Here is a 26020-nt window from a genome sequence, read left to right as displayed (position 1 = left end):
AGTTTTCTTCCCATTGAGACGCTGCGCACTGCCACGTACTTTACCCCACCATCTCAATATGGTAGCTTTTCTTCCAACCCAGCATTTGTTTTAACCACATAAGGTCTCAATCAAAACAAGACTGCTGTGCTTAAAAGTTGTGCTGGATGTTGAAGGTACCTGAATTACTATGCTTGTATGTTCTCCTTCAAATTTCCAACATTAAACTCTCCAGCAAGCTGTGTCTGGGTTGTTTGTCCATGTTCTAGGGCACATGAGTAGACAGTAATCAAATAGAGGGGAACTGAGCTTATGGTGTCCTCAAACCTAATTTGGCTGTTTGCAGCTCTGACCCCTTGACTTTTGACATTCCAACCCGACTGGCGAGGGTACTGAGTCATTTATTTACTTTGTCAAGACACAAGCCAGACGAGGGGCTTTCAGCCTTATGGCAAGAATCTTTCAGACTCAAAACACAAATAAAAGGCAGTTTAAAATGTAAACAGTTAAGGTTGCCTCATAGATGACCTCGCAATAACAGTCTGGCCCTTTTGAGTAATAATCAGTATTGATTCCCAAGAAACATCTTCACACACTAAAACCAGTCATTTTGTTGATTCCCATTGAGCCCGATCAATTAAATCAATTATTTAGACAATAACTTGTGGTGGCAGCAAATAGTCATCGATAAGAATCGTCCAGCTGCAGAGAAGACTGAGCCCACAGGGGCCAATATACATATCAATACCTGAGTCATTTCTTTTTGGATGTTCACAAAGAATCCGTTGTGTTCAACAAATGGCATTAATCGAGGATCATTCTCGGGTCAAAGGTGAAAAGGAGAGGACCGAAACCGGAGACAGCACTTAGGACAAACAAGCAGCAGGCTCTCTCTCTTTCTCTCTCTTTACCTCTTCCTCTTTATAGCTTCTTTCCCTTTGCTAGTTTCTAACATGTCTTGAGAAGATTATGCAACGGTGGCTTGCCACACATTTTTTCCCAGGCTATACTTGTGTAGTTCTGCTTACCCTTTACACAAACTCTCGAGGCACACCCAACATTAAAAACTAGTTTTTAGAGTTAACGGCGTCTCTGTACAAGCTATTCATCTCCAGCCCTTCTTGTTCTCCTGCTGAGCTCTTACAGCTCCTTCAACAGTCGGCCTGCAGCATATCCCCACATGTGCTACTCAACTTCTGCTCGGCTGGATTCCCCCCTCCCTCCTCTCCCACCAGCCCTCTCCTAAAATAGACCCATCGCTGGGCCTCTGAACGTTTGGCTGTTTCCTTCCTCCCAGCTTGTCTACGCCTGTTAGAGGGTTACAGCTGCTCTCTTGCTGACCACAGTTTCCATTGCTCATCACTGTTTAAGTCCCAGACCCCTTCTGGAGTCCATTACCAAGGCTAACTTTCCCAGATTTATCACCACTATGACCTGCAGCAGCCAAAATAACAGCAGCATGAATGCACTGAATGCTGAATGGGCTGTTTTGACTGTGTATAGGTTCAATAAAAGCCCAATGCTGCAAAGAAAATGAGGCCTTTGTTTATTAAAGGTATATTTCAAGGATACCCTCTGTGCAAACTGCCCGAGTCGAGACAGTGTTATCTGCATGTGATTCAGACTTTGTGAGAAAGAATGACGAATGCAACATGGGAAAGCTGCAGGAAAGATGCCTTTGACTGAGACTGTGCTCCAAGTGAATGGATGATGGGATCACTGCCATTCATTTCTTTTAACTTCATCCATGATTATTCCAAGTTACTTCTCGTTCATCCCTTTCCATCCACATAAAAGAGACACGTTGTTTGAAACCAATCACAAATGGAAAGAAAATATGTTCCCAACTTAACCCCAAACACAACCCATTTCAGTTTAAAGTTCCCAGAGAGCCTGTTTTACTGTCACATTCTTCTTAGGCTGTTGAAACGACAAGCGTTCAATCCATACGGCCAAATGGCAAAGGGCTCATCAGCACTTTTAGTTTCTCATGCCGGCTCGAGTTTTAGTATTCACAGCACAAAAACAAATCTAACCTCTATAACTAATGCATACTGGATGAGACTCTGCTGATGGTCAATAGATTTGCCACCCCGACCTACAGCAGTGTCTCTGTTTGTTTCCATTACAAACCAATTCTTATCATGCATTATGCATTTCTAAAATCACTCTGTCATTAATTCATCAAAAAGTGAAAAAGAGAGGGATGGTGAGAGAAGCGAAAGAGAGAGACAGAGGCAGGAACAGATACTAGATTATGCATCCCCGAAAAAGCTTAGGGACAGACAATGAGTCTTGAGATGCAACACTACAGCATTTTTGTTTCACATGATAGGCTTATTAATCACAGTAATGAATCATGAGACAGTTTGCAGAACAGTGGAATTAGGGGTAAACAAATGCAGATTATAAAATGAGGATAAGGCCCTCTCGGACTAAATTCAGGAAGGAGAGACGGAGGGAATACGAAGGCAAGTAATGATGTAGGAACCGTGGTGACTTTTTGTTACATACTGAAAATCCAGCCTTTCAATTTACATCTCTTTGTTTTCTCTTTCTTTATCACCTTGTTTACTTGTTTGTTTGCTTGTTCACTTATTCATTTGATGACTTGCTTTATAATATGGTAAAAAGCTAGTTGTGCATCCAAGTAATTACACTGTAATTGATGAGCTAATAGACATGTAAATTATGCAGTAGTGTGTCTGCAGCAGAGTAGAAAGAGTGGAGTGTGTTGTATAATTACAAACTCCAGCTGCCATGCTCCTGTACAGGAGTCATAAATTAAGCACACAAAATTTGAATAACTAAAGAGTGGAGCACTTTTACGCTGTGCTGCATGAGACTGATATTCCATGGGGTTCCCGTATGCTGGGGTGCCTTTTGCAAACACACCACACAACTTTACAAGGTACAGAACCATGTGTCCCACTGTAGTTTACTTGATAAAGCATGTGGTTGTCACGGGTTAGGAGTTCAATTCCCAGTGGGGTCACAAAAATGCACTTACTTTACTGTAAGGTCCTTTGGGTAAAGCAGTCTGCAAACAGCATGCAGTCCTAATCAACTGCTCTGCCTACTACACAAGCATGTTCAGTTCTCTCTTTTCTATAGTGTTTGAGCTTGAAGGGTGGTTGTACTTTAACACAGTATTAAATGCTGTATCAAATAACATTTTTTTCTAATCATATGTGATCCAAAAGGTCAGATTTTTTAAAAATACTATGTTTTTTGCAATTCAATGTCATGTAATGTATTTAAAAACAATTCATGACACCCTGAAATCTTGAATTAAAACCTGTTTCTGTGAAGTCATTCACCGCCATGATACCACTACCACTCCTGGCTCAGACTCTGCATCCACACACATCCACTTTCGCAATATAATTCAGGACCAGCTTGAGACATGTTTAAAGAGACTACAAAATTATTGAAGAAATTAATCTTGTTTCTGTACACAACTCAAGCTCCTTTTTTTTCTTTTCAACTGAGATGTACATTTGCACACTTGCTCCCACAAAGAAAGGCCAGGCGCCACTGCTTGTATTTACAATATTAAAAGCCCAAACCTGTTGGCGGCACTGAAAGAGAGAGATACGATTATAACCGTGGCATCAGAGGAGTCATCTGTACAGGCTGACAGCTTGTAGAGCTCTCACACTATCTGTTACTCCTACTGTCCCAGCACTCTGTGCTCCTGTACGTAATTACAGTGGTTAATCTTCTGGTTCTCCCCTGTCTCCTGCCCACTCTCTGCCTTCCTTATTAGCCCTCCCTTGCCCACCTGAGATTTTTGTCTTTTTTCTCTCCAATTTTTCCTCTTGTGGTAGCAGAGTAGTCCAATCAGAGTTGCCATTGTTTATTGTGATAAGTTGGGATAATGAACAAATGACCTGCCACCTGGAGCACTTAGAGCCTGGTGTTAAACTCAGGTTATAAAAACCTCTTCCAGCTCTATTGATTTACTGGCAACATTTGATTGTACCCACGGGGCAGGGGCCCTGCAAGGCTGCACAGAGCTCTTACTGTTTTACAGTCCTTATTACACCAAACAAATAAATCTCCTGACCATTAATTCACTGCCTGTGCCCTCACTCTCCAGACTGATAGGCCAAAAACCAGAACAGATTCAGGCTGCCTGGCAGACTCAGCCAGATAACTAGGTAGTTAGAGGCAATGTTTCTTTTCTATATGCCCCATTCCATATTGGATTAGCAGACCGCAGACAACTTTGAGTGTTCTCGGAAGATTTTACGATCGCTCAGGACAAATACATGAGGAAATGATTTGAGTTGGGCTGTCCTGTTTTTGCAAACAACGGTCATTATTTCAATATCCTGTGAGGCTCTTTTACGATGCCCCTGCGGTGCTTTTTTGGCTGCTTCTCTCTTATATACAGAGCAGGGACGTGGCACCTCATAGTTAACAAAAGTCAACCGCAGGGAGAGTCAGACCAGTCTGATTTTTACAAGGGAAGGCAATTGTAAACACTCGAGGGGCCCGACAAATGGAACTGAGAAGAGTCTTGCACTGGTCTCAGACCAAAGGCCAAATCAGTGATACAATCAGCACGATGGCAATTTAAGAATGAGGCAATCCTCTTGTAAAACATTGATAAAGTGCTGTCCAATAAAATCCGCTCCACCAATTAATTTTAACCTTAGTGTTTGTTGGAATATGGAGCTTGATGAGAATCTTGCCTCATCTGCTCTGCAAAAAAAAAAAAGCTGTGGAGTGTAATGCTGCTGTGAAATGGATGATGTTAATTATTTATGGGAATAGACACATTTGTTCACCTTCAGACTCTTTTGGCCTCTCTCTCTTTAACACGCACACACACACACACACACAGCTTATACCTCAACACAGCCGCTACAGTATAGAGCACTGTGCCAGAATGATGAATAAACTGCAACACTAGAAGATGAAAGAGTCCCTGATTAGTTCATGCCAACACATTTACCATAGTTTGAATCACTACCATACCCACTGATTGTAGACTTATGTAATGTAGGTTCAAATACACTTTCCATCCAGCCCACTGGTTTCCCTGTGGAAACTGACGCATAATTGTCAGCATATGTGTAGCATACACACATTGTGTAGCTTCACTCACGTAACATACACACGCACACAGCATACACACTCATGTGGAGAATCCTCAGAGTGATGTCACCTTCAAACGAAAGACGAAAAGCTGCCAAAACCATACTAAACTCAATGACTGGCTCAGATTAAACAGCTTGGTTAGCACACACAAACACACTTGAATAAACACACGCACACAAATACACATGCATGCATTTACCTCAACACATACAACAGCGTGCACTTCTAGGATGCAGTGCCCATTCGGTTCTGATTTCTTCATCATCCAACAGAGAACTTTGCTGCAGGAAACAGATGCTTGCTTATCATGCAGGACTCACCAGCCACAACATGAAGGTGGCTTTGAACACTTAAGCTCTACCGGATATTCATAGGCTTCAGTACCTGGAAGGTACAGAATACCTCTGACTCCAACTGAAGGATAAATCCTTTTCCCCTTGTGGCAAAAACATGGCATGTAAATATTCATACACATACATGAACGTAGTTATGATCAGCGTTCAGTGCAGAGATGTAGAGACAACATAATCTGTCCAAACCCTTCAGAAACTCAGACCAGATCACAAGTGCCAAAAGTAGGTCTACACCTGTGCTACACACCACTTGGGATTGCTGCCATTATGATGTGCTTAGTCAGGGCACTCTAGTCTCTGGATAAAAGACAAGACCACCAGACAGCTAACCAGCTAATCTACCGAACAGTCTATTAATCTGACAGGCCATGTTGAATAATGAATATGTACATTATCACAGAGGGAGATACCACAGGGGATGCACTGGATCACTCTCTATGTGGTAGACATGGCTGGACATGACGTGTCTGTTATCAGCGTGATTCCTAATGAGATAATTCACAGGTGAGTGTACATTTAGTGTGTGTGTGTGTGTATGCGTGTGTGTAAGACAAAAAGAAAAAATTATGAGGGAAAAAAAGATATATTGATCATATTGATCAAGAATATACTTTATTTTTGAATTTACCATACTTTCAAAATAAGTAAGCTAAAAAGTGCAGGGCTCATACATAAAATAAGCTAACCTCTAATCAACGTGTAGTGCATAAGGTGCATAAGCTAGGCCATCAATGTACTTGTAGCTCTGAGTCTGCCAACTGTCTAATCACCAATCTAGAACAATATGACCCATGAATGATAAATGAAAGCATGCATGCTGCCATGACAAAAGACCTTGTCTTGTCAGCTGTAACAGCAGTAAATGACTTTGCACTCTGTGATGGTTGTCCCAGTGATATACAATAGCTCTCTCTGGGGGAGCGATTCAAATTAAACGAATATTTAATTGTTCATTTACTGACAATTGGGGATTTTTTTAAGTTTTGTTTGAAAACATCCCATTTTACAGTCTATTTTTCAAATGGCAGCCTTTTATAGAGTTCACACACCAGGTCCTATTTTCATACATTTCTTTTTTATCCTGGTGCCCTTTCCCCCCCTGCATTGGGCCCCATTTCATTCCATTTCCTTCTGGGAGTAGGGCCTAGGCTCTTTACCTTTCAACCACGGCACGCTACCTGTCACAGCGCAGAACATACACACACACACACACACACACCTATCCCTGAGCATGGTGCAAGAGGCATGTGACATCTGTTCTCTCTCCGGTGGGCTCCTCATGTCCTCGACCTCATCCACATCGTTTCTGAGCACCTGGGAGGGAGGAGGGGGGTGCTGTATGACAAGGGGACATAGTAAAGAAAAAGGGGATGAAAGGAGTTGTGTGTGGGTGTGTGTCTATGTGTGCGTGTTTGTTAGGGGGAGGAGGGTGGTGCTGTAGACAGAGAGCAGTCAACCACAACATCAGTCACAACTGCCACCACCCTTCCTCCCACCATCACTAACTTTTCCCTCTGTGACCTTGACCTGAGTTTGGTGCTTTTTGACAGCACAGGTCCTTGTTGACACCAGCTGTGCCTACACACTGTGCCAGATGCACAGAAAGTGGAGTGACATAATACTATACCGTACACGCACAGTGAAGAATAGTGGTGCACTTCAGTGACCTCAGTGCCTCAGATAGTCTGATATGTAGTAAAATGGATAGCTTTGCAGACTCGAGACTGCAGGCTGGTGGTTTGAGAAGTGGGGGAATGAAAAGCCAAGCTAGAAAGATCAGGGCAGGGAAAGTAAATGCACACCAAATAGCTACCATGGTAGTGCCCGTGAGCAACATAACTGCTTGAGTCATACCGCTTTGCAGTAAGCAATAACCATTACGTTTCACCACTGAAGCCAATGCAGAATTGCCTTAAGCTGCAGTTCTAGTTATGACTGGTAGGTGCTGGATCCAAGAAATCTGTGTAGTCTATACCGAAGGCAACAGGAAAAGTTGGGTCTTAAAAGCTATTGTCTTCTCTTGCAATGCATGTTGGGAACCTTTGCAAAGTGGGAAACTGAAACACTGACCTGAAAGACACTATGAAGCTTTGAAGAGCAGAGGAGAGCTTCAGAACTGCTAATAATTCTCTTTGAATTTGTCATTACCAGCAACTCCTTTCACTTTAAATAAAAAATTAACTATAAAAATACAGTTATTTGATCCACTGATACAATATGAAATATTGAATATAGCTTCTTTAACAATCTTATTATATAATGTTATGCATACATACAATATATCTAATTCTTGCAATATCCGGTGTATTTTAATCCAATATATTCTCCTTTATTTCATTTCCATGGTGTGAGAAGTATAACTGCCTGAAGCAGAACCTGTATCTGTTTAGCACATTGACTCAGCGGGGTCATGGGTTCATTGGCTCAGGCTTAGCTTCCTAACAGCCCTCTCAAATCATTAAGTAATGAAGTGTGTGCCATTCAAATATAAACGCATCCACAAGCCAGGATCCTTTCATGTTTCAAACCATAAATACTCTTGGATTTTCTTCAGAGCCAATATACCTATCAAAGCCATTTCTAACATCTGTTATCCCCCCCCCCTCCCCCTGCTAAAAAAGTACAGGACACCCAGCCAATTGCTGTAGCTGTGCACCAAAGTGTTTTATAACACATGGGATAGAAGGCAGTTTTGCTTACTTTTACTTAATTTGTTAATTGATTATTGCATAATCTGTCAAAGAGCCTGGCTCAGAGCCCTTGTGACTGAGCATACTGCGGGTTGTGTTTCAAGTAACTTAAAACACACAAACACAAACATGCATGCACGCAGAGACGCACAAACACACAGTAAGATAAGCAAAACCCCAGATGTAAGTCTCTTGATACTTGCTGATTATTGCGAATGCAACCACCAATGACCTTGGCTCACATAACCACAGCAAGCTCCTTCTCTCTCCATCCATCTCTCTCTCTCTCCCTCTCCCTCTGTGGAGTGGCCCCTGGCCTGCAGTTTATTGGGGGACCTGCAGCCAGCTTCCCATCTCAGACAGGCCCTAATCTGGGAGGCAAATGATAAGGCTGAGGTTTACAGGAGGGGCTTTGCGCACTCGCCAAAATTTGCATTTAAAGGCCCTCAAGTAATCTTTAGGCTTATTTAAATCTCAGCAAGACACTAGCAGGAGAGATGGAGGATGCGGAATGGTGGGGTGGGGGGGAATTCAGCAGATCCACCTCCAGTTCTTCTTTCCCATGGTAGACCAAATCCCCATCATAAATGAGCGAGGATGCAGATTGCTTTGCCATTCTCACAGCAGCCCGTCTCTGTATCATCAATGTCATTTAACTGACTAAGAATGATTTTTTTTCCTCTCTGCATCCAAATAAAACCACCACATGGGACGAAAACTTCAACCATTATTGTAAAGCGGTTTTCCTGCCACAAATAATACACAGCTATTAACATACAGTTGGCTATGCAAGAATGGAGTTTTTGCCTATTTGTTTGTTTTATATGAGTAGATTTGACTATATATTTTTTCATGCACTCTTTGTTCATGTGATTGCAATAAATGTGAAAGAAATATTTGCATCACTTTAAGCTCCCATGAAGCACTGCTGCCATACGACCACCTAGGCAAGACATTATTGTCATATGCGCTCTTTCTTTATTTGTATTATTTTACAGCTTTCCTCACACTCAGCATTGCTCTTCTGTTATGTTTCCATTGGCAGTCAGAATTATTCATTTCAATGAAAAGCCCAAAATGGAAAACAAAATAATGAAAACACCAAACAGTTGGTGGCACACCGCTAGAATATATTCTGTCCCAGTTTTTGTGCATATTTACCAGCTACTGCAGCTACTATATAGAAGGGACTGTATTGCTGTCAGCATATTCACTAGTTTACTGGCATCATGTCCTGCACTATGTATACCATAACAGCACAATGCTTCTGCTCAGCCAACTCGCGTCAGCATCAGGGGAGTTATTTTCAGTGTGGGATTGTATGGTGCATCCTACACATCCAGAAGGGATTTGAAAGATTAATCCTCACCTTTCCAACTGAATGTATGTAATTTGGTTTGACAAACACCAGCCCTACAGGGACGTTTTCTTCATTAATACTTGACAACGTGCCTTGTGTCTCAGGTCTGAAGAGATGTAGTGGTGTGACGGACGAAAGCATTAAAGTGACCCAGATTCAATCTTTCTTTCTTTACTTTCAAGCTTTTAACACAGAGTATAGCACCTGCGATAGAAAATTCAGTTGAGAGGGCAACAAAGACAGGGTGTTAACAGCCACTGCAACAGGCCACAGAGACAAGACACGACCTGATGATCTTCTCAGACTGTAATATACAATAAAATATTCAAGAGAGCTGAGAAGTGTTCAGAAGTAGTTTTTGAAGACCTTAAAAAAATCTGTGTGACAACCTTATGCACAATATTAGCTAACAGTATGCAACGGTTGTCTAGTTCAAGTTACTGTAACAGTGTTTCAGGGTTTTCAATCTACAATCTGCAGAGCAGTTTGACATTTTCTACACTTTTTTGCAATGTTTTTTTTAATACATTAACACATATCAGAGGCCAAGCTATGCTAGCTGTTTCCTCATTTTTCTCGTTGTTGTATTAAGCTGAGCTTAAACTAGGTTTAACTAGAAATGAAGCAGGCATGAGGGTTGTATCAATGTTATCATCTAAAATCATCATCTAAAAATATATTTTCCAAAATGTCAAACCATTGCTTCAACTAATGCTTTAAGTTTTGCATTAACAAATAACTAGCAAAAAGTTATTCTGTGAGGCAGCTTCCTCTTGCTTTATGGTGTCTTTCCTCCACCTCAGGGCAAAAGAAACTGCAGAGGGAAATAAAAATCATAAAGTATATAAATCATACAGTATATATTTCATACCAACAGTAAGACTGTTATATACTATTTAAACATGTGGAAAGTCTGAACCTTATATTATATTTAATATTTTGCCAGTTTTCTCTTTTGCATAACCCTATTCACAGCCCTAAGACAGGTCAAATCAAGCTCATGCATATAAAAGTCATTGCCCTGGGCTAAGATTTAACCAGCCCAGATGAGTCTCAAGGCTCGGTGTAGTGAACAAAAAACCCTATTGCTGCCATTCCAGCTCTGAGAAATATGAGGAGATGCAAAAAAAAAAAAAAAAGAGATCTGGACAGACCCTCCCCCTCTATCCATCTCCGAAACTAACCGTTAGCTTGGCTTCCCAGTCACACTATGGAGACCCTGCTCACTCTTCCATGCCAGAGCCACTTCCTGCAGGCTCTAAACAATGCAGACTCCATTTGGGCCGCCGTAATGGCTGACTGCTTGACATAACCCTTGTCAGTGAGAGCTGAGATAGGTGACACTTGACAGATGTGTAATTGCTGGAAGAGCTCACTGACAGGTGGATGAGCTTAAAGACACCTGATATGCTTCTGAGGCTGTTGACGCAGGGATTACTCCTTTAAGCAGCACTGGCTTCCATGGGTGTTGTTCCTTTTTTTTTTTTTTTTTTTTTTTGCATGCTTCAAGACAGAAAACAAAACATGTTTGGGTAATTTATTCAAAGTGAAATAGGTTTGATTTGTTTGAGCCAAGATATGAGCCAGATTTGACAGTGGAAAGGTTAAGTCTCCTGCAATAACCCTCATTTAATACATCCAGAAGTATATGCTCTGTGAGGTAATGTATGGTTTTGACATCATCTGAGCAGGCTTGTAAAGCTTGTGTCGAGGCGTGATAGCTTTCCCTCTCAGGTCAGCCCAGGTGAGCTGGTACCACAGGCCGGAGATAACACTCCACCCCTATAAAAGACAGGAAGTGAGATAAACATTCGCTCCTTGATTAGGAGCCAGGGTGTGGGCTGCCATGTGGGAGGTGGTGCAGTCATAGGGGTGGAACAGTGAGAGTGTGTGTGTGTGGGTGTGTGTTTGTGTGTGAAAAGGGTTGTGTTTTATGTGTGGGACTGTAATGCAAATCAATGATCTCCTTCAGTGCAGCGCAGAACAGCACAATGCCTGCACACCTGTCCATCATTCAACATCTCCTGTTCCACCTCTTGAAGCTAGGTGAAGAAAAAAAAAATCGCTTTAGCTCACAGTCAAGGGGTTGAAAGCAGGGGAGGGGAGCGAAGAAGGTGTGCTTAGAGGCCTAGACATTCACTTTTCTTTTTCCTTGCCGAGAAGGCCGTGTTATTAGAACTGCAGTTACTAAATTGGGAGGAGGGAGACCGATGCTTTTGGATGTGACCTCAATTGCACTGGCACACTATCTCAGCCAAAGTCTCATTTCACCACGAAAGACAGGGGAAGAGAAAAGAGAAATTGACAATATCTTTTGTACCATCATGCATAGACAGAGTATAGAGATTTACTGATGATATAGGAGGTGGTGGCTCTAGCTACACGCCAGAAGCTCAGCTCAGTTCATTGGGGGTATTTTCACTTATAATTGGGGTAGCTTTCATCTTGCCTGCCAAAAGGCGTAGCAGCGAAGAAGAGCACCAAGAGGGAGCTATCACTTCCCCTATTTCCTGGCCCCAGACAAAGGCATCCAGGCAGGCAGCCTGCTGAAGATGATGTATTTCTGATCAAAGAGCCTGGAGTTGTCAGCAGCCCGGTCTAGCGCAGCAACCTGATTGCTCCTGGATAGATTTGTCCCTTTGATCAGAGCAGACTCTGACTGCAGGCACTGTTTATGCAAAGAAAAGACGGCAGAGCGAAATCTACCCCGTGTTATGTGGAAACAGACACTGGGCTGTGGGAAGGACTTTAGCTTGGGGATATGTTGGTTCACACAATAATACAAGATGATATCTGTTATAATTACCGCTAATGAGATAACATTGCAAAAAGCCTTTTCTGCAACTTGTTGCTGTGATGCTTTTGCGCTGACAGCAAAAATTCTTACTTGTATGTTACTCTTGATTAGCTGATAAAATTCTGCCTCTAATTACAACTGCATACACCAGATATAATAGTGAGATAATGTAATGTACTTGAACAACTGGTACTTTTACAAAATGATCACTGGGTTTCACTATGCAAACATCTAGCACACAGTACAAATAACTGCTGGCTATGAATTTATGTGGACTTGAAAAGGCACATAATTTTGTAATAATATATTGATGTAAATTCTCATGGCTAAAGCTAAGATCGGTTCTATAAATGTGCTACGAAGAAATATTAATGCAAGCAGCCTGTCGGATTGTACCTACAAATCCCACCGTGACCTCGGCAATGTTTTTGTCTGTGGAGACCAGTTTTCTTGTAGCCAGCTTACATGAGTTCAAATACTAAAATGTCAAACACATTTGGCTTTAACCTTACTCAAGTAAGGTTATGGTGGGGTGTTAGCTTTGCTCATGTCCCATAGAAAATGAATGAGGGCAAACTTTGCATCGTACTGCTTTCTCATGAGGCTGCAAGGCATCCAAAGGGGTCTTCCCAGTTCACTGCATACTGTACTGGCAGAATTTTTTATGCAATAAAGAGATGCATGGAATAAATTGCTAAAATCATTGTTGGAAGTATGGAAACAGAATTGTTTACATCCTTTTAATACTATCTCCACAATATCTGCATAAATACATATTAAATTATTGCTGTCAAAATATTTCTTGGGTGTAACATTTATCTTGTTTTCCTCCTCCTCACTTGGCATACTGGATAAGTTCAGGTCATAGCTTTCAGAGACATCAGCCTTTCCTGTTTTTCTGTCTTTTCTGTCATGTTAAACATTAAAAAGGTACAGCTTAGCACGCCTCCCGCCGAGAGACGTCAAAGTCAAGGTTAATTTATGGATGCAAAATAGCTCATCCGGAGTTTTAAATTTCCTTTATTCATTTTTTTCGCTTTATTTTGTTCTGTTGGTGACAGGTGCTATTTAAAGGGGTTTCAGGCACATGCATACACACAGTTTAAGTCGGTGGAAAGAGGGCTGAGTGGTTATGTAAGCTGTGATTAACATATCTGACGGCTGCATTTGGGTCAAACAGTGATGGGTAATTCAGGTCATTTCTGACAGCTGATGAAAACAGAAATCATCATGGCGGGCGGTGGGCGTAATTATGTATTTATGAGCGCAAGAGGACCTTGGGGGTAGCAAGCAGAGGAGATGAGCACATACAGAGAAGTGCCTGAGTGCCGCCTTGCTACTGTAATGACAGCTCATTTCCCTGTGTGGATGTTTTTCTCAGCTCGGCGCCAAGCTTTTGTTAGTCCCACCAGTTTACTGTACCTGCCAGCCAGGCCTTTTATGGACAATACAGGAGGGTTAAGTGTTGTATTATTAAGGGATGAATTCTCTGCTGAGACCCAGGCCAAGAAAAGGAAAGCATGTAGGTCCTACCCAAAGGGCCCTCCACGGCAGCTTGTTTGTGCTGTGAGAAACCCTGCTGGCCTTTAGGCGCATTTAAAGATGCATTTGATGTTGAATTACTGTATATGGGGTTTATGCATACATACATACATATATGAACCCTCTGTACTGTATGGATCTGCTCCTTCCTGCAGTATATTATTATTCTGCACACTTCATGGTTGGCAAAACATATAAATTTCTATTTAATAATACTCAGTAAATGTTAGGTTTTGAATGTATTTTTGTACATAAAATTAGCATTTTTATCCTTAAATTCTATGTAGTACTCAAATCCTGAATACAATAGGCAGTGAACTGAAAAAAGGAGGATGGGTAGAGCCGGATGCAAATAACCCTTGAGTTAAATCAAAGCCATCTTCAAATCAAACCCCCAACAATGCTCTCGCCTTTCTCTGTCAATCCACTGTGACATTTGTGATATGGGCAACACTTTCAATCTATGGCTGCCTACTCCATTGGCCGCGTAAAGTTTAATGAGCACCTTTTGTAGAGTGATATGAATAATGTATACATTACGGAGCTTTAAAGCGCCTATGGTGCATCTGTCTCCAGGATGGACGGAAGCCACAGAGAAGAAGGACCAGTGAAAATTAAAAAGCCCGAGGGTAAAAGAGGAGAGAGATAGAAAAAGTGAAAAGTTGAAGGCAGGCACATTAATTTGAATGCGTCGCTGTGCTACTTCCAATGCAAAATAGAAGTCATCAACACAGGCATGGAACTCACCCCCCACCCCCACCCGCTGCACAATCTATCTCTCGTCTGTTGCTCGTCTGTGTCAACCTGCTCTTCACGTCAGGAACCAAACACACAGCGACATGGAGGGGAGGGAGAATGTTTTCTTGGAAATTCTGGAAAGCGCAGCGGTTGATGGTAGGAAAATACAAGTCAGTATAAAGCGGGCAATACTGTTTCTGCACTCCCGCAGATGGCATTGATCTGGGATGTAAAAGGAGATGGAGGTGCACTGTACTCTGAATGACAAGCTCACCATTGTAAAAGAAAAGTGATAAAAAGACTCCAGCGGTGCGCTTTACACTCAAAACTTAAGAAAAGCAGAGGGAAATATGTGCTTCATTCTAACACAAGGCAGAAAAATTATTTGAATTCAATGACAAAATGGGAGTTGCTTCTTATTAAAAAAAAGGAATAAAAGATAAAAGCAGGTTAATTGCTACATGCACTTGACGCTTATATATTCCTCAGAACATACTCTGAAAGCCTTATTGAAAGGGAAGTACCCGAGCCTTTAACCACAAAGAGCATTACTGCGATAGCTCTTCCTCCTCACCTCGCTCCATCCTCTGCTCATCCAGACCTCTCTGTCCCATCCTCTCAGCCAAGAGCTCACTGATGAAATTAGAAATCTCCTACACATTGGCTGCCCCCCCAACATTCAAAAGATTGGTGGGCCTCTATCTTCTTAGAGATCTCCTCCCTGTTGAATAAGCAATGGAGGGTTTCTACTTCACTTGTCCACACCAGGCAGGCCTGAGCGACCCTTCCCTCCCTTACCCTTTTTCCCCCCCATCATCCCCTCCCTTAACCCCTGTTTCCATCTACACAGATTGACCCCCCCCATCCCACCACCATCACCCTACGCCCAGCCCCCCCATCCGCTCCAGCCCTCGCTCTCAGCCGACATGGACACACAAAAGAAGGCTCCGGCTTAGTGGCCTTGTGATGGATGCATTTTCATAGGCCAATCTCTGTTATCTTGGAGAAACAGGTCTCAGCCTCCATTCTCTCAGGGCTTTACAGTTTTCTCTCTGCCACTCACCCCGCCCACGCCTTTCCTTCATTTTTTTCACCTCCTCCCTCTATCCCTCCATCCTCCTCCACCATTTTCCGAAGGTCACTCATTAATACTCCTGAGCATTGACGCTGACCCCGCGACCCTGAGCTTGAAAGCCTGGCTCTCCCATATTGAGCATCCAAGCCCTTGTCCCAGCATTCTCACCCAGGCCTGAGTGCAGAAGCCTGGACCCCCCCCCCACCCCCCCACCCCCCAAGGTCAAGGACTGGCTGACATCGGGCCCCAAAACAATAGGAGGCCCTTCCTCTGCACATCCCCATGGACACCCCCAGGGATGTCCCTCTTTAGATTGATTGGCTATGCAGCAACATCTTCAAGTCAATCAATTTCATTCATTTAATGCAGATGAGTCAAATTTGAGAATTTATCCATGGATCTCAATTTCTGGCAGAAAATAGAAAATCTTACATGTAATGGTTTTGTCAATTTCAATTCAGGTGCAAATGAGTATGCTCTTTTTTGTAACGCTTATCAAATGTTGCACTTTATTATCTTTAAATTTACACTTAAAGAAAACTGAACGGCATTCAGTTTCTCAGTTTGTTTAATGAATTTACCTCATTCCTGTTCCAGTCTTATCTATTTATTTATTAGTAAATGACTGAAACTAAGGAAGCTGCAAATTATATGCAAAGCTCGGGCAAACAACCTCACTTTCACATCAGGTTATTTACAGAGTAGCTATACTGCAACAATATATTTCTTTACAATGCGTATCAAAAAGCAAAACTTCTGCCTTCAATCTCACAATGTAGCAACCTTGATTCACCCACAAATAGGAATTGTGGTGTTAAAAAAAAATCCTCCGACAATAAGCTCCTTCATTTTCTGCTCACTCTGCAGTTTGCAGCTTCCTCATTTCCCAGCCATGGAGTTTCACTGGGCCTTGATGTATCATATATCTCTGTTTTTCCTGCGTGGCTCTTTCTGGGCCTGAGGTCAGAGGGTGAAATAAAGCAGACCCCATTTTGAAGCTGACAGGGTCTCCAAAGCCTGAACCCGAGGGCAGTCCCCCCCCAGCTCCGGCCTGACAGAGGCCGCGTCCGACAAAGGTGCAGTTTGTTACAAGCTTCTGAGGAAAAAAAAAAAAAAAGAAACACAACAAGGAGGGTTATTTGGTGTTCCTTTGACCCTGTAAGCCCTCTGGGATGAAAAGGCTTTCAATTTTTACCAGACGAGGAAGACCACTTCAGCACAGAACACCAGTATGGGCTTCAAAGCTCAGCAGAAATTTTAATCAGAGACAAATTACTGTATATTGTGTGATGTACTGTGCTACATTGCTGTGGTCTGAGGGGGCAAAGGGGCAAAAATAGTGCAGCAGCATTACACAGACAAGAAATGGCATAGCATCCTTGCAGGCAGACAGTGAAGATGGTCAGTGTCTTTTTAAATCATGAAAATTCACAGCTAGATTATGTCAGAGTAGTTAGTTGTGGAAGGTATTGGAGATAAAAGCCTGATGGGCTTGTATGTATGTGCCATCTTAAATCATATGAGCTGAAGGCAAATATCAATACCACAATGCTGCTTAAAACAGCATTCTGCCTAATAAAAACATATCTATCATTTACAACACAAGGGTAAGAGAAAGAGTCCATGAGTGCACCCTGCCTTATGCCATTTACTAAACATTTTATCAAATTTTACAAAGCCTGCTTAATATTTAAAGCCTCGGTCATGCAGCCTAATGGTTCAGGGCAGGAATAAGCTATTCAGGGGTCAATTGTTTTATTAAGATTAATGAGGGGGAGCAAGAGGGTACGTCATATCTGTACTGCTTTCCCACTTTCTCTGAGCGCCAGTGAGGCATATTAAAAGGAGTGAGTAAGGTTTGCCACTTAGCTTATCTACGTAAGTGGCTTATGGATGTATTTGTCCAGGACATTGAAGCAAAATTTTTTCATCAATTCATTTTTCATCAAGTGATGAACTCACTTCCCCCCGCCGAATATATCAAGAAATGCTTCAGTCTTGTACTATACCACATCGTAAGTGTATGTTAGATTAGCTCCGAGGTAAAAAAACAAAGGCACGCTCTGTAGATGCTGACAGCATTAGTATACTGAGGCATGCAAACAGTAAAAATGTTCTTCTCTGCTGAATAAGCAACACGTTTCAGTTTTTAATTATTGTTTTGTCTCCTCTTTAGAAATAAAAATAAAAAGCAAGGGGGTTATTTTTCATTACTTTCGGATATTTGTAACATAGGCTGCACCTTAAACACTACAAAGGTTTGATTGCATCAGATGTCATTTGTTTAATGCAACTATTTGTCTCCCAAATCAGATAAGAGAAAACTGTTTGTCTGGTAACAAAGGGGTTTCTCATGACCAACAGCCATCTTTAATCAACCCTGGAGCCTTTACTCCCATCACTCTGATGGACCAGTGGATCTTTTGTAAACCCCCCCCCCCCCCCCCCCCCCCCCAAAAAAAAAAAAAAAAAAAATCTGACACATCAGAAAAAGAGGCAGATGGGAATAGAGAGTGGGTGGTGACAACTTAGAGCTGGTAGGCATTCATCTCCATCAGGCATAACCCCCAAATCGTGCTGATGTCACTGTTGTAATTGCTTTGACACTTTGAAGTTGGCATTAATCCTGTTTGGACAGTGACTTAAACTGTATGGAGAGAGGGGACACATCGGTTACGTCCACTAGTACATCTGTCCCTACTGGCCAGGACGACATCTGTTTCTGTTCCGTGTGACTGTGGTGCAAATGAGAGGCCAGGACTTATTATAGCACAAGTTTAAACAGACATATTCAAAAAGACGGATTTGTTTCCCTGTGGTGAAATCCTCTTTAAACGTTGCGCGATTCGAATCCCGGCTTCAAGAAGAGGAGTGCTTAAAAAAGGAATGTTTTAAAAGTGCGGTGTCTCTTTTGCTCGGTGATCTAATAGGAGGTGACACTGAAAATGTTTTCGGATGAAGCAGAATGACAGGACTTGTTGTGAGAACAGTTTTAATTTGTCTGCTAACACTTGTAGAGATACTGGGGTTGCAGCGAAATGCAGGCTACGTGTAGCTCTGGGAGAATATACATGATGATCCACGGATGTCAAGTGTGTATAGTAGTCTAATTAATTAATTTTCAAGCAAGCGCAACAGTCAAAAATAGATTAGGAGAGGAAATTTGATTCATGCTGCTGGAATATGTTTGTGCTACACATTGACTGGATCGCCAGCTTGGAGAACAAAGATGTCACATGACAGCAGGTCCAGAGGGGTCATTTCATTTCCACTGGACTGCTTTTTTTTCCTCTTTAGGCAGCGCATAATGTGAACAATGTTTTAGAGGGCCATCTCCAAGCACTGTCTCCATGCAAGCCTTTCTTGTGTCTGTCTCTTTCCCTGTTCCTCAGTCCTTCTATCCTCTCCAGCACGCCTGCATGCACCCTGACACGTTGACAAGCTGGGAGCAAGTCAATGTTGTGGTTGACCTGGGAGGCCGGGCCAGAGAGGTGTGGTTCACAGTGAGAGAGGTAGACAACAAAGTGCAGTGAACTCAGATGTCCCAAGCCAACCTTTTCGGCCTTGGTCAACATCTGCAAGTCGTTGGGGTTGGGAGACAAAAAGGGTGGAAGTGGACTCGAGCTTGGCTGGCCAGACCACAACAATTGAGCATTAAGACAGCTTGCACCGTGCCTGGTTGCCTCACACTGAACTGTCTTGTACATAAACTAAACTTACTAAACTACTAAACTTCACTTAGCTATGTACTAACGTCAGGAGAGCACATGTAACTGCATTTTTCTTATTTTCTAACAAATATATTAGTATTTGATGAGGACTAGAATAAAACACAAGGTGGTTTTCTTCTTTATTTCCTTATTCATTATTATTATTATTATTATTTTGGCTCAAATACAAGGTGTTCACCTACAAAATGCAATACAATACCACTTCCAGTGTAGATAGGCTATGAAGTACAAATTGTTCAAATCAAGATTTTCAAGCAGATTTTTTTAACTCAACCATCTCTAACTGTTCATCATGGTCTCGTCATATCTCATTTCATAATAAATATTTTTATTACAGCCATTCAGATAGATATGGTTTTCTCTCTCTGACGCCCCAATTAAGATGACTGGAAACCACTGAAAGACACTGTATCTTGTGAAAATGTCAGCTGCTATGTTCCTATCCATGATATATTTTCAGAGACATAAAGTAAATGTTTCCTAACACTCTTCCTTATTTGTGTTCAATTGTTCATTCTAAGACAAAGCACAGCCCAAGTCTTTAACACAAGCCCTGACTGCTGTTCACTACAAACGCTGGCTTTATAAACATTACTGAGTAAAACGAGAAACTCAAGCGTGGCCTGGGATAATATTTAAATCATCAATATTTCTAATTGCAGAGAGGAATGATTGCCATGATTATGTTGACTCTCTAATGAGTCCACCTGTTGGCCTCATGCAGAAAACAATTTTCCACTTGAAGAAACATAGCGTATGTAAACTCTCATAAAATGTAAAACCAATGGAAGGTCTGCTGTGCTCTGGCAGCTGCAGCCTAAAATTATGCAGCATCCGGCGATAACTCCAATACCAATCTGACAAACCAGCACCTTTCCACACTCCAAAGAAATGCTTTTTTGCTCACTAAAAGAAAAGTTATTCTACAGCTTCCATTTCTATTATTTTAAATTTATCAAAATTTAAGCTTAAGCTCAAACTGAGACATCCAAACTGAACTAACCGATGTTGCATTTATTAGATATGTTTGGTGCGCTGCTGGGAATATAAAAACCTGTGAGGTTTGATGTCTGGTTTATAAAGTCAGTGGAGCAACAATTCCAGGAAAACAAAATATACAGTATTATGCACCTACTGTAACCCCACTGCTTACTTCAAAGGCTTGTCCTGAAATTGAGGAGGACAGTTATTGATCCAATCCCTCAATGAATCAGGAATTGATAACTGGACACTTCAGAATGCACTTTTATGTCTTCTCACTTTGAAGCTCTCCGCTCCTCATCTTTCTAAGGGGATGTTATTGTACGCATGCACCTCTTAAATGTTTGAAACCAACTCTCCTATTTGGTTTCACCAGCATTTTGAAGTCTTGCCGTTCTTCGTTGTCATGAGACATATTGGGAATTCTTGTTCTGAGTGTGAATGTAAATTGGTGTTGGGCACGACAAAGGGCACCTTTCTTTCATTTCAGGGCAGGTCAGGTGTAATGAAAGGAGAACCCTGGCCTCTCCTGTCTCCTCCCTTTATAGTCCCACACTCCCTGCCAAACCATCATTCTCACTCTCCCACTGGGGTCTCTCTAACCCTCAACATCTGTCCCACTTTACCACTCTGATGGTAGAGAGGCGGCTAGTATGACAGCCAAAGAAACTGCTTCCAGACATCTCAAAGTGCTGTCATCTGTAATTTTGTGCATTTACCCAGTCAATTTATTTGTCTGCAATTTACCACAACTAATCACAGGTGTGTTTGTGCTATCCCTGTGAGAATATTCATATGGATAAAACACACATGAAACTAAAGGCAAATGTTGTTTAGAAGTGAAATATTTTTTAATTACAAAAGCTGTTTTCAGTATATCTCATTGAAATCCCTTGAAAAGGGATTGTGAAACACTGTTTTTTGTCTAAAAATTACAATCCTTTCTCAGACTGAGGTCAATTTAAACAGCTTTTGCACAGCTGAGTACATCAGCCATGAGGGGACATAAAGGGGAAACACCCTCAGTAGATGTGCAACACTGTGGTGCCATGTAAGAGATCATAAACCCAGTAAGTAAGTCAAAAACAGGATGCTATATATTTTGTGAAGGATGTTTGGGGCAACTAGAATATTGTAATTGCATGCCAGTTTTCCCTTTGGGAGAAAATACTTTTCCCCATTTGTGGCAGTGATAAAGTATAGGTTTCTCCTGTCGGGCAAGAAATGTATATCTGCCCCTTAACTAGACAAGAGGGAGCAGAGCAGAGTAGACACAGAGAGAGAGAGAGAGAGTATCTAAACACTGCTGGAGACAGACAGGAAAAGAGAAAGTGAGGGAGAAAGAGAGGGAATCCAACACACTGTCTGTACAGTTAGTGAGTCTGGGGTGATTGCATGAGGGACAGGAGGGAGCTCCATTTACATTGTAGCTGCAGAATAAAAAGCAGCTTTGGTTTGTCAGTTTTCTGACTAGCGTCATGAACCGGGAGATGCCCATGGCTGCTCGTTCTACTTCAGCGCAGTTCAATACCTGCCATCCTTACCTTACCTTTCTACTAGTCAGAGAGATGAACACACACACACACACACACACACACACGAGGTCCCTCTGGTGTGTTTGTGTTTCTGTTTGTGAGCATTTGTTCCGAATCAGGCACCTGGCATCTTTCGGGAGTGCAGGCTTCACCAATGAGGCCCCCTGGACTGTCATATGTCTGGATGCAGACCAATACCCATCACAGCAAACTGATCAAAAGCAAAGGAAAATACAACCCTTGAACTTCACAGTCCAATATGCATCCCCGTTGCTTATTATATTCACACACAAACACACACCAGAACTCACAGCATGTAACCATATGAATATCTCTCCACTGATTGAATATTTCAGAAAGCATTTTTTTTTCTCTTGTTTTCAGTTAGAATTGAAATTCACCGCAGGTTAAATTGGACTCTCTCTCTCCAGACTGCTGTAATACCCCATAGTAGGTATAATCAAAGTAATTACAACAACACACAGGTGTTCCACGCTGCACGCCACTGAACACAGCGCACATCAGTGATAGTGGATGGAGTAAACATTTTCTAGGAAAAAAATAAAATAAAATAAAACGGAACAAATTCAAATCAAGTGTCATTACAGCTACTTTATCGACAGACAGAAAGTGCACAAACAAATGGCATTTTTTTGTCATCTGCTGCTTAACATGGACATTTTATGCTCCGTCTGTTCACATTGCTTTGCTTCCACTTTTCAATTATGATAATCTAAATCTGGTAGAGTGAATTATAGAGGAAAGACATGATTTTTTTTAATCTCTACAGCACAGAAAAAAGACAGGGAGTCACAGTGATGCCGATAAGCCCTCTCACATGAAAATCTTTCACCACTGCATTTATAAGTAAGAAGTTTTCCCACTAAAATGACTAAAAACACCCTTTAGAAATGCTGCATGTTTATCCGTTTTGCTATTTTATTTGGTTTAGATCAGAGCAGGGACATGAAGAGGGATACAATCACATTAAAAGCTCTCCATCTGCATCCTCCAAATCTCATCTCTGTGAGAAAGAAAACAGGGAGAGAAAAGGAAGGCGAGAGAAGGTAAGGGGTGGGGGCAAAGAAAAGAGAGAGAGGGGGAGAGAGGTGCAATTACCAAGAACGTAGTCTGAGGGATCAACTTCACTTCAAAGAGACCTGGGCCCCGCGTCCCATGCTCCACACAGCCCCAAGTACCAGTGTTGTGAGAGTGGGTAAACATGAGCAGATCACAAGACTGTTAATAGCAGCCAGATCTGAAGAGGTCTCCACCTTGTGCCTTCCTGCCTGCCTCGAGATTCTCAGACAAGCCCTTGCCTGGAAGGAACAGACTCACCCTGCACACTCAGCTACTTAATGTGCGCATCTGTGCGTGTGTGTGTGTGTGTGTGTGTGTGTGTGTGTGTGTGTGTGAGCTCATGAGCATTATCCCAACAGCTTTTTTCATAAATGAACAGCACAAGTACACAACTAGGTGCTGGAACCTTTTAAACCCTTCGCAGCACACATAACCAACAGATGCTGTGCAAACCTCAACAGACTATAGAATATTTCTCCATCAAAAGGGTCGCAACTGTAGCAACTGTATTCGTTTTTTAGCAGGGGTTTCAGCAGAGGCAACAGTCACCGAGAACACTGCATCTATCTGTGTGTGCACTGCGGCTGAGTTATTACGGTGTTCACTTTGAGACTTATTGCCAAGAATTATCTTGTTCCAGTATGCGGCCGACTCAGTGAGCGGGTTTTCATTCATCTTTTCTGACAGCAAAAAAAAGATGCTCTGTGTCTGAGCACTCCCTCCCTGAAACTCGCTGTACCAATCCGAGGCGATGTCTACTGTATGTGAAGTGAATTTAACGCCCACTAATCTGTCATCACTGGATAAATACGATAAGGATAGCAGCAATTCCCCAGAAGGTATCACAGGCCTGACGGCTAAACAGGATTAAACGGTCGGCTTTATGCAATGCAAAGAGTGAATGGCAATATTTTTTTAAGGATAGGACAGAGTTGACCCCCACTAAGGAAAAGCGGTGTAGACTCAACATTCAACACCACTGATTGTTTTTCATTTCCTGTGATGGAAAGGTTGCATTATCCATTGGCTATTTTCAATCACATGTCCAGGGTTCAAAACCCCATGTCAGAATGAATTCATCCTGTTTAAGTGTCATTGAACAAGACACTGGGTCCCTACCAGCTCCGGGTGAGGTGGGGGTTTATGCTGTATCTGACCCCGCACTCTGACCTCCCCCTGTGGGGCAAAGAAAAAAAAGAGACTTTCCCCTGGGGGAGATCAATAAAGAATTACATTAATATACATGATGTATATCAAAGTAAATCTTGGACCAGCTTGTCTCCTGCATTGCTTATTCTCTAAATCTCAGTAGAGACTGTGGATTTGAATGCACTGACAGCACTGCTGTTTTCAAACCGATACCACTGAAAAAGAAATCAACTGGAAAGGCTGACATCTGTTGGCGTGAGATTGTAACTGCATTTGAGGGGTTCTTGGTGGACAAGCAGGGGGAGACAGACGGGTTGTTACTGCTACTGAGGTACGGTGCCCTAAAAGAACAGAGTAGAAAACACTTAAAGAGACACAAGGGGCAAAACTCCCAAGTCATGAACCGAGATGAAAAGATGCCTCGAGGCTAACCTCACAGCTGAAGCGGAATCATCCTGAGTGCTTTTAGTGTGTCTTTCTCGTCGGATGTCGTTTGTTAAGAGAGTAAACCCCTTCATGCTTGTGTGAAACTTAATTCCCTGGTCTGTCCTTGAGCAGTAAACTCTCACCCTATCCTGGCAGCTGAGAGTGACCCCTCTGTTTTAAAACACACACACACATACACACACACACACACAGTCCTCTTCTCCTCTTTGACTCCTACCGCGCCAGATGTTACTTTTAGTCTGTGATTTATTGCACAGTTTAGATAAGGGTAAACAAATAGTCATCACAGTTATAACTGCAAACACCGCTTTTCTGTCTGGCTTATCGCAGGTCACAGCATACAAAGTTAGCCGACGGTCTGGAGACAGGAGGGGGGAATGGAGTAGGAAGAAAATAAAATAAAAAAAAAAAACCTGACAAAATTGCATTTTTCTCTGAGTCTGAGTATAAACATACCAAAAGTCCTTCTGCCCACATATACACACCAACACACACACACTCACATACATATAACCCAGAGCCCTGACCTGCAGGAATGTGTGCTCTCTGTGGAGGACGATTAGCTGGCCAGCCTCTTAGGTCCTCCAACACAGAAACCTCATTGTGATAAAGCCCAGTCAATGTTTGCTGACACACGTTATCTCCCGTCCCCTCTCTCCCTGGGCCTCCGGTCGGATCGAGCCGCCACAGCTCTTTACAACGATTTAGGGAGCCATTTGTTTTTCAAGGAGCTGTTTACACAATGGCCACCTACCACACTGGGGGACAGAGGCTCAGGGACAGGAGAGGGAGTCGTTTCAAATATAAATCACAACCGTGCCAGCTTTTATCGGCAACAACTCTACCTTTTTGTCTTCGACTTTCCGATCTTTTTGCTTTCTTTATCGTGGGATAGGGCCGATAAGAACAAACAAGATGGGGTTTTGTCGGTGGCTGACAATGTATGTAACTATGAGAAAAGAGGGAAAAGAAACACTTATCTTGTGTGTGTGCATGCGTGTGCATGTAGAGGAGGAAAGGTGATAAAAGAGAATATTCCTCAAGGAGGATCAATAGTTGTTATTCAAACGTGCATGGTCCCTCCATAGGCAGCACTGACACTGTCCTAAGAGTCTGCCGGGTGTATTGATTTTAATTTATTTTTAACTTAGTGATGGATATGGGACATGTCATGAGAGGGAGGCATTGGTCAAATAATTACCAACATCTATTCATTAATTGGGAGGCAAAAGAGATAGACCACTCAATATTCATTAAGGCCTGCAAAGACTTTGCAAATGTGCTGTCTGACACAAGGATGTCAGAGAAATATGTCGATCACCTAATCACGCAATGCAAATTTGTCCCTGTGAAGCAAAGTGGACACCACTCTCTGTTTTCCTTTTCTTTTCAAGGAGAAAAAAAATTTAAAAAGACTGGATATTTTATTACACTTCAGATCCATTCCCCATATG

General features: G+C 42.2%; 1 protein-coding gene across 8 annotated transcripts in view; it reads right to left on the bottom strand.

The window, feature by feature from the left end:
- Positions 1-26020, bottom strand: part of LOC124071739 (doublecortin domain-containing protein 2) — a 190647-nt gene that overhangs the window by 99675 nt on the left and 64952 nt on the right. Inside the window, exon 10 of one of the 8 annotated variants that reach the window (XM_046412564.1) lies at positions 6088-6776. The exons of 3 other annotated variants lie outside the window; for them this stretch is intronic. In XM_046412564.1, the coding sequence (XP_046268520.1) occupies positions 6558-6776 (219 nt within the window). In that variant the 3' untranslated portion in view covers positions 6088-6557. Of the gene's footprint in view, positions 1-6087; positions 6777-9646; positions 10306-11105; positions 11274-22779; positions 22915-26020 lie in introns of those variants that run through there. 4 more of the 8 variants (XM_046412565.1, XM_046412580.1, XM_046412568.1 and 1 more) reach the window with 4 other exon arrangements.

Source organism: Scatophagus argus, chromosome 15 (genome assembly GCF_020382885.2).
Source record: "Scatophagus argus isolate fScaArg1 chromosome 15, fScaArg1.pri, whole genome shotgun sequence".
Taxonomy (NCBI): Eukaryota; Metazoa; Chordata; class Actinopteri; family Scatophagidae; genus Scatophagus; species Scatophagus argus.
The sequence above is the reverse complement of the archived record's forward strand: the minus strand, read 5'-3'. Positions and strand labels throughout refer to the sequence as shown.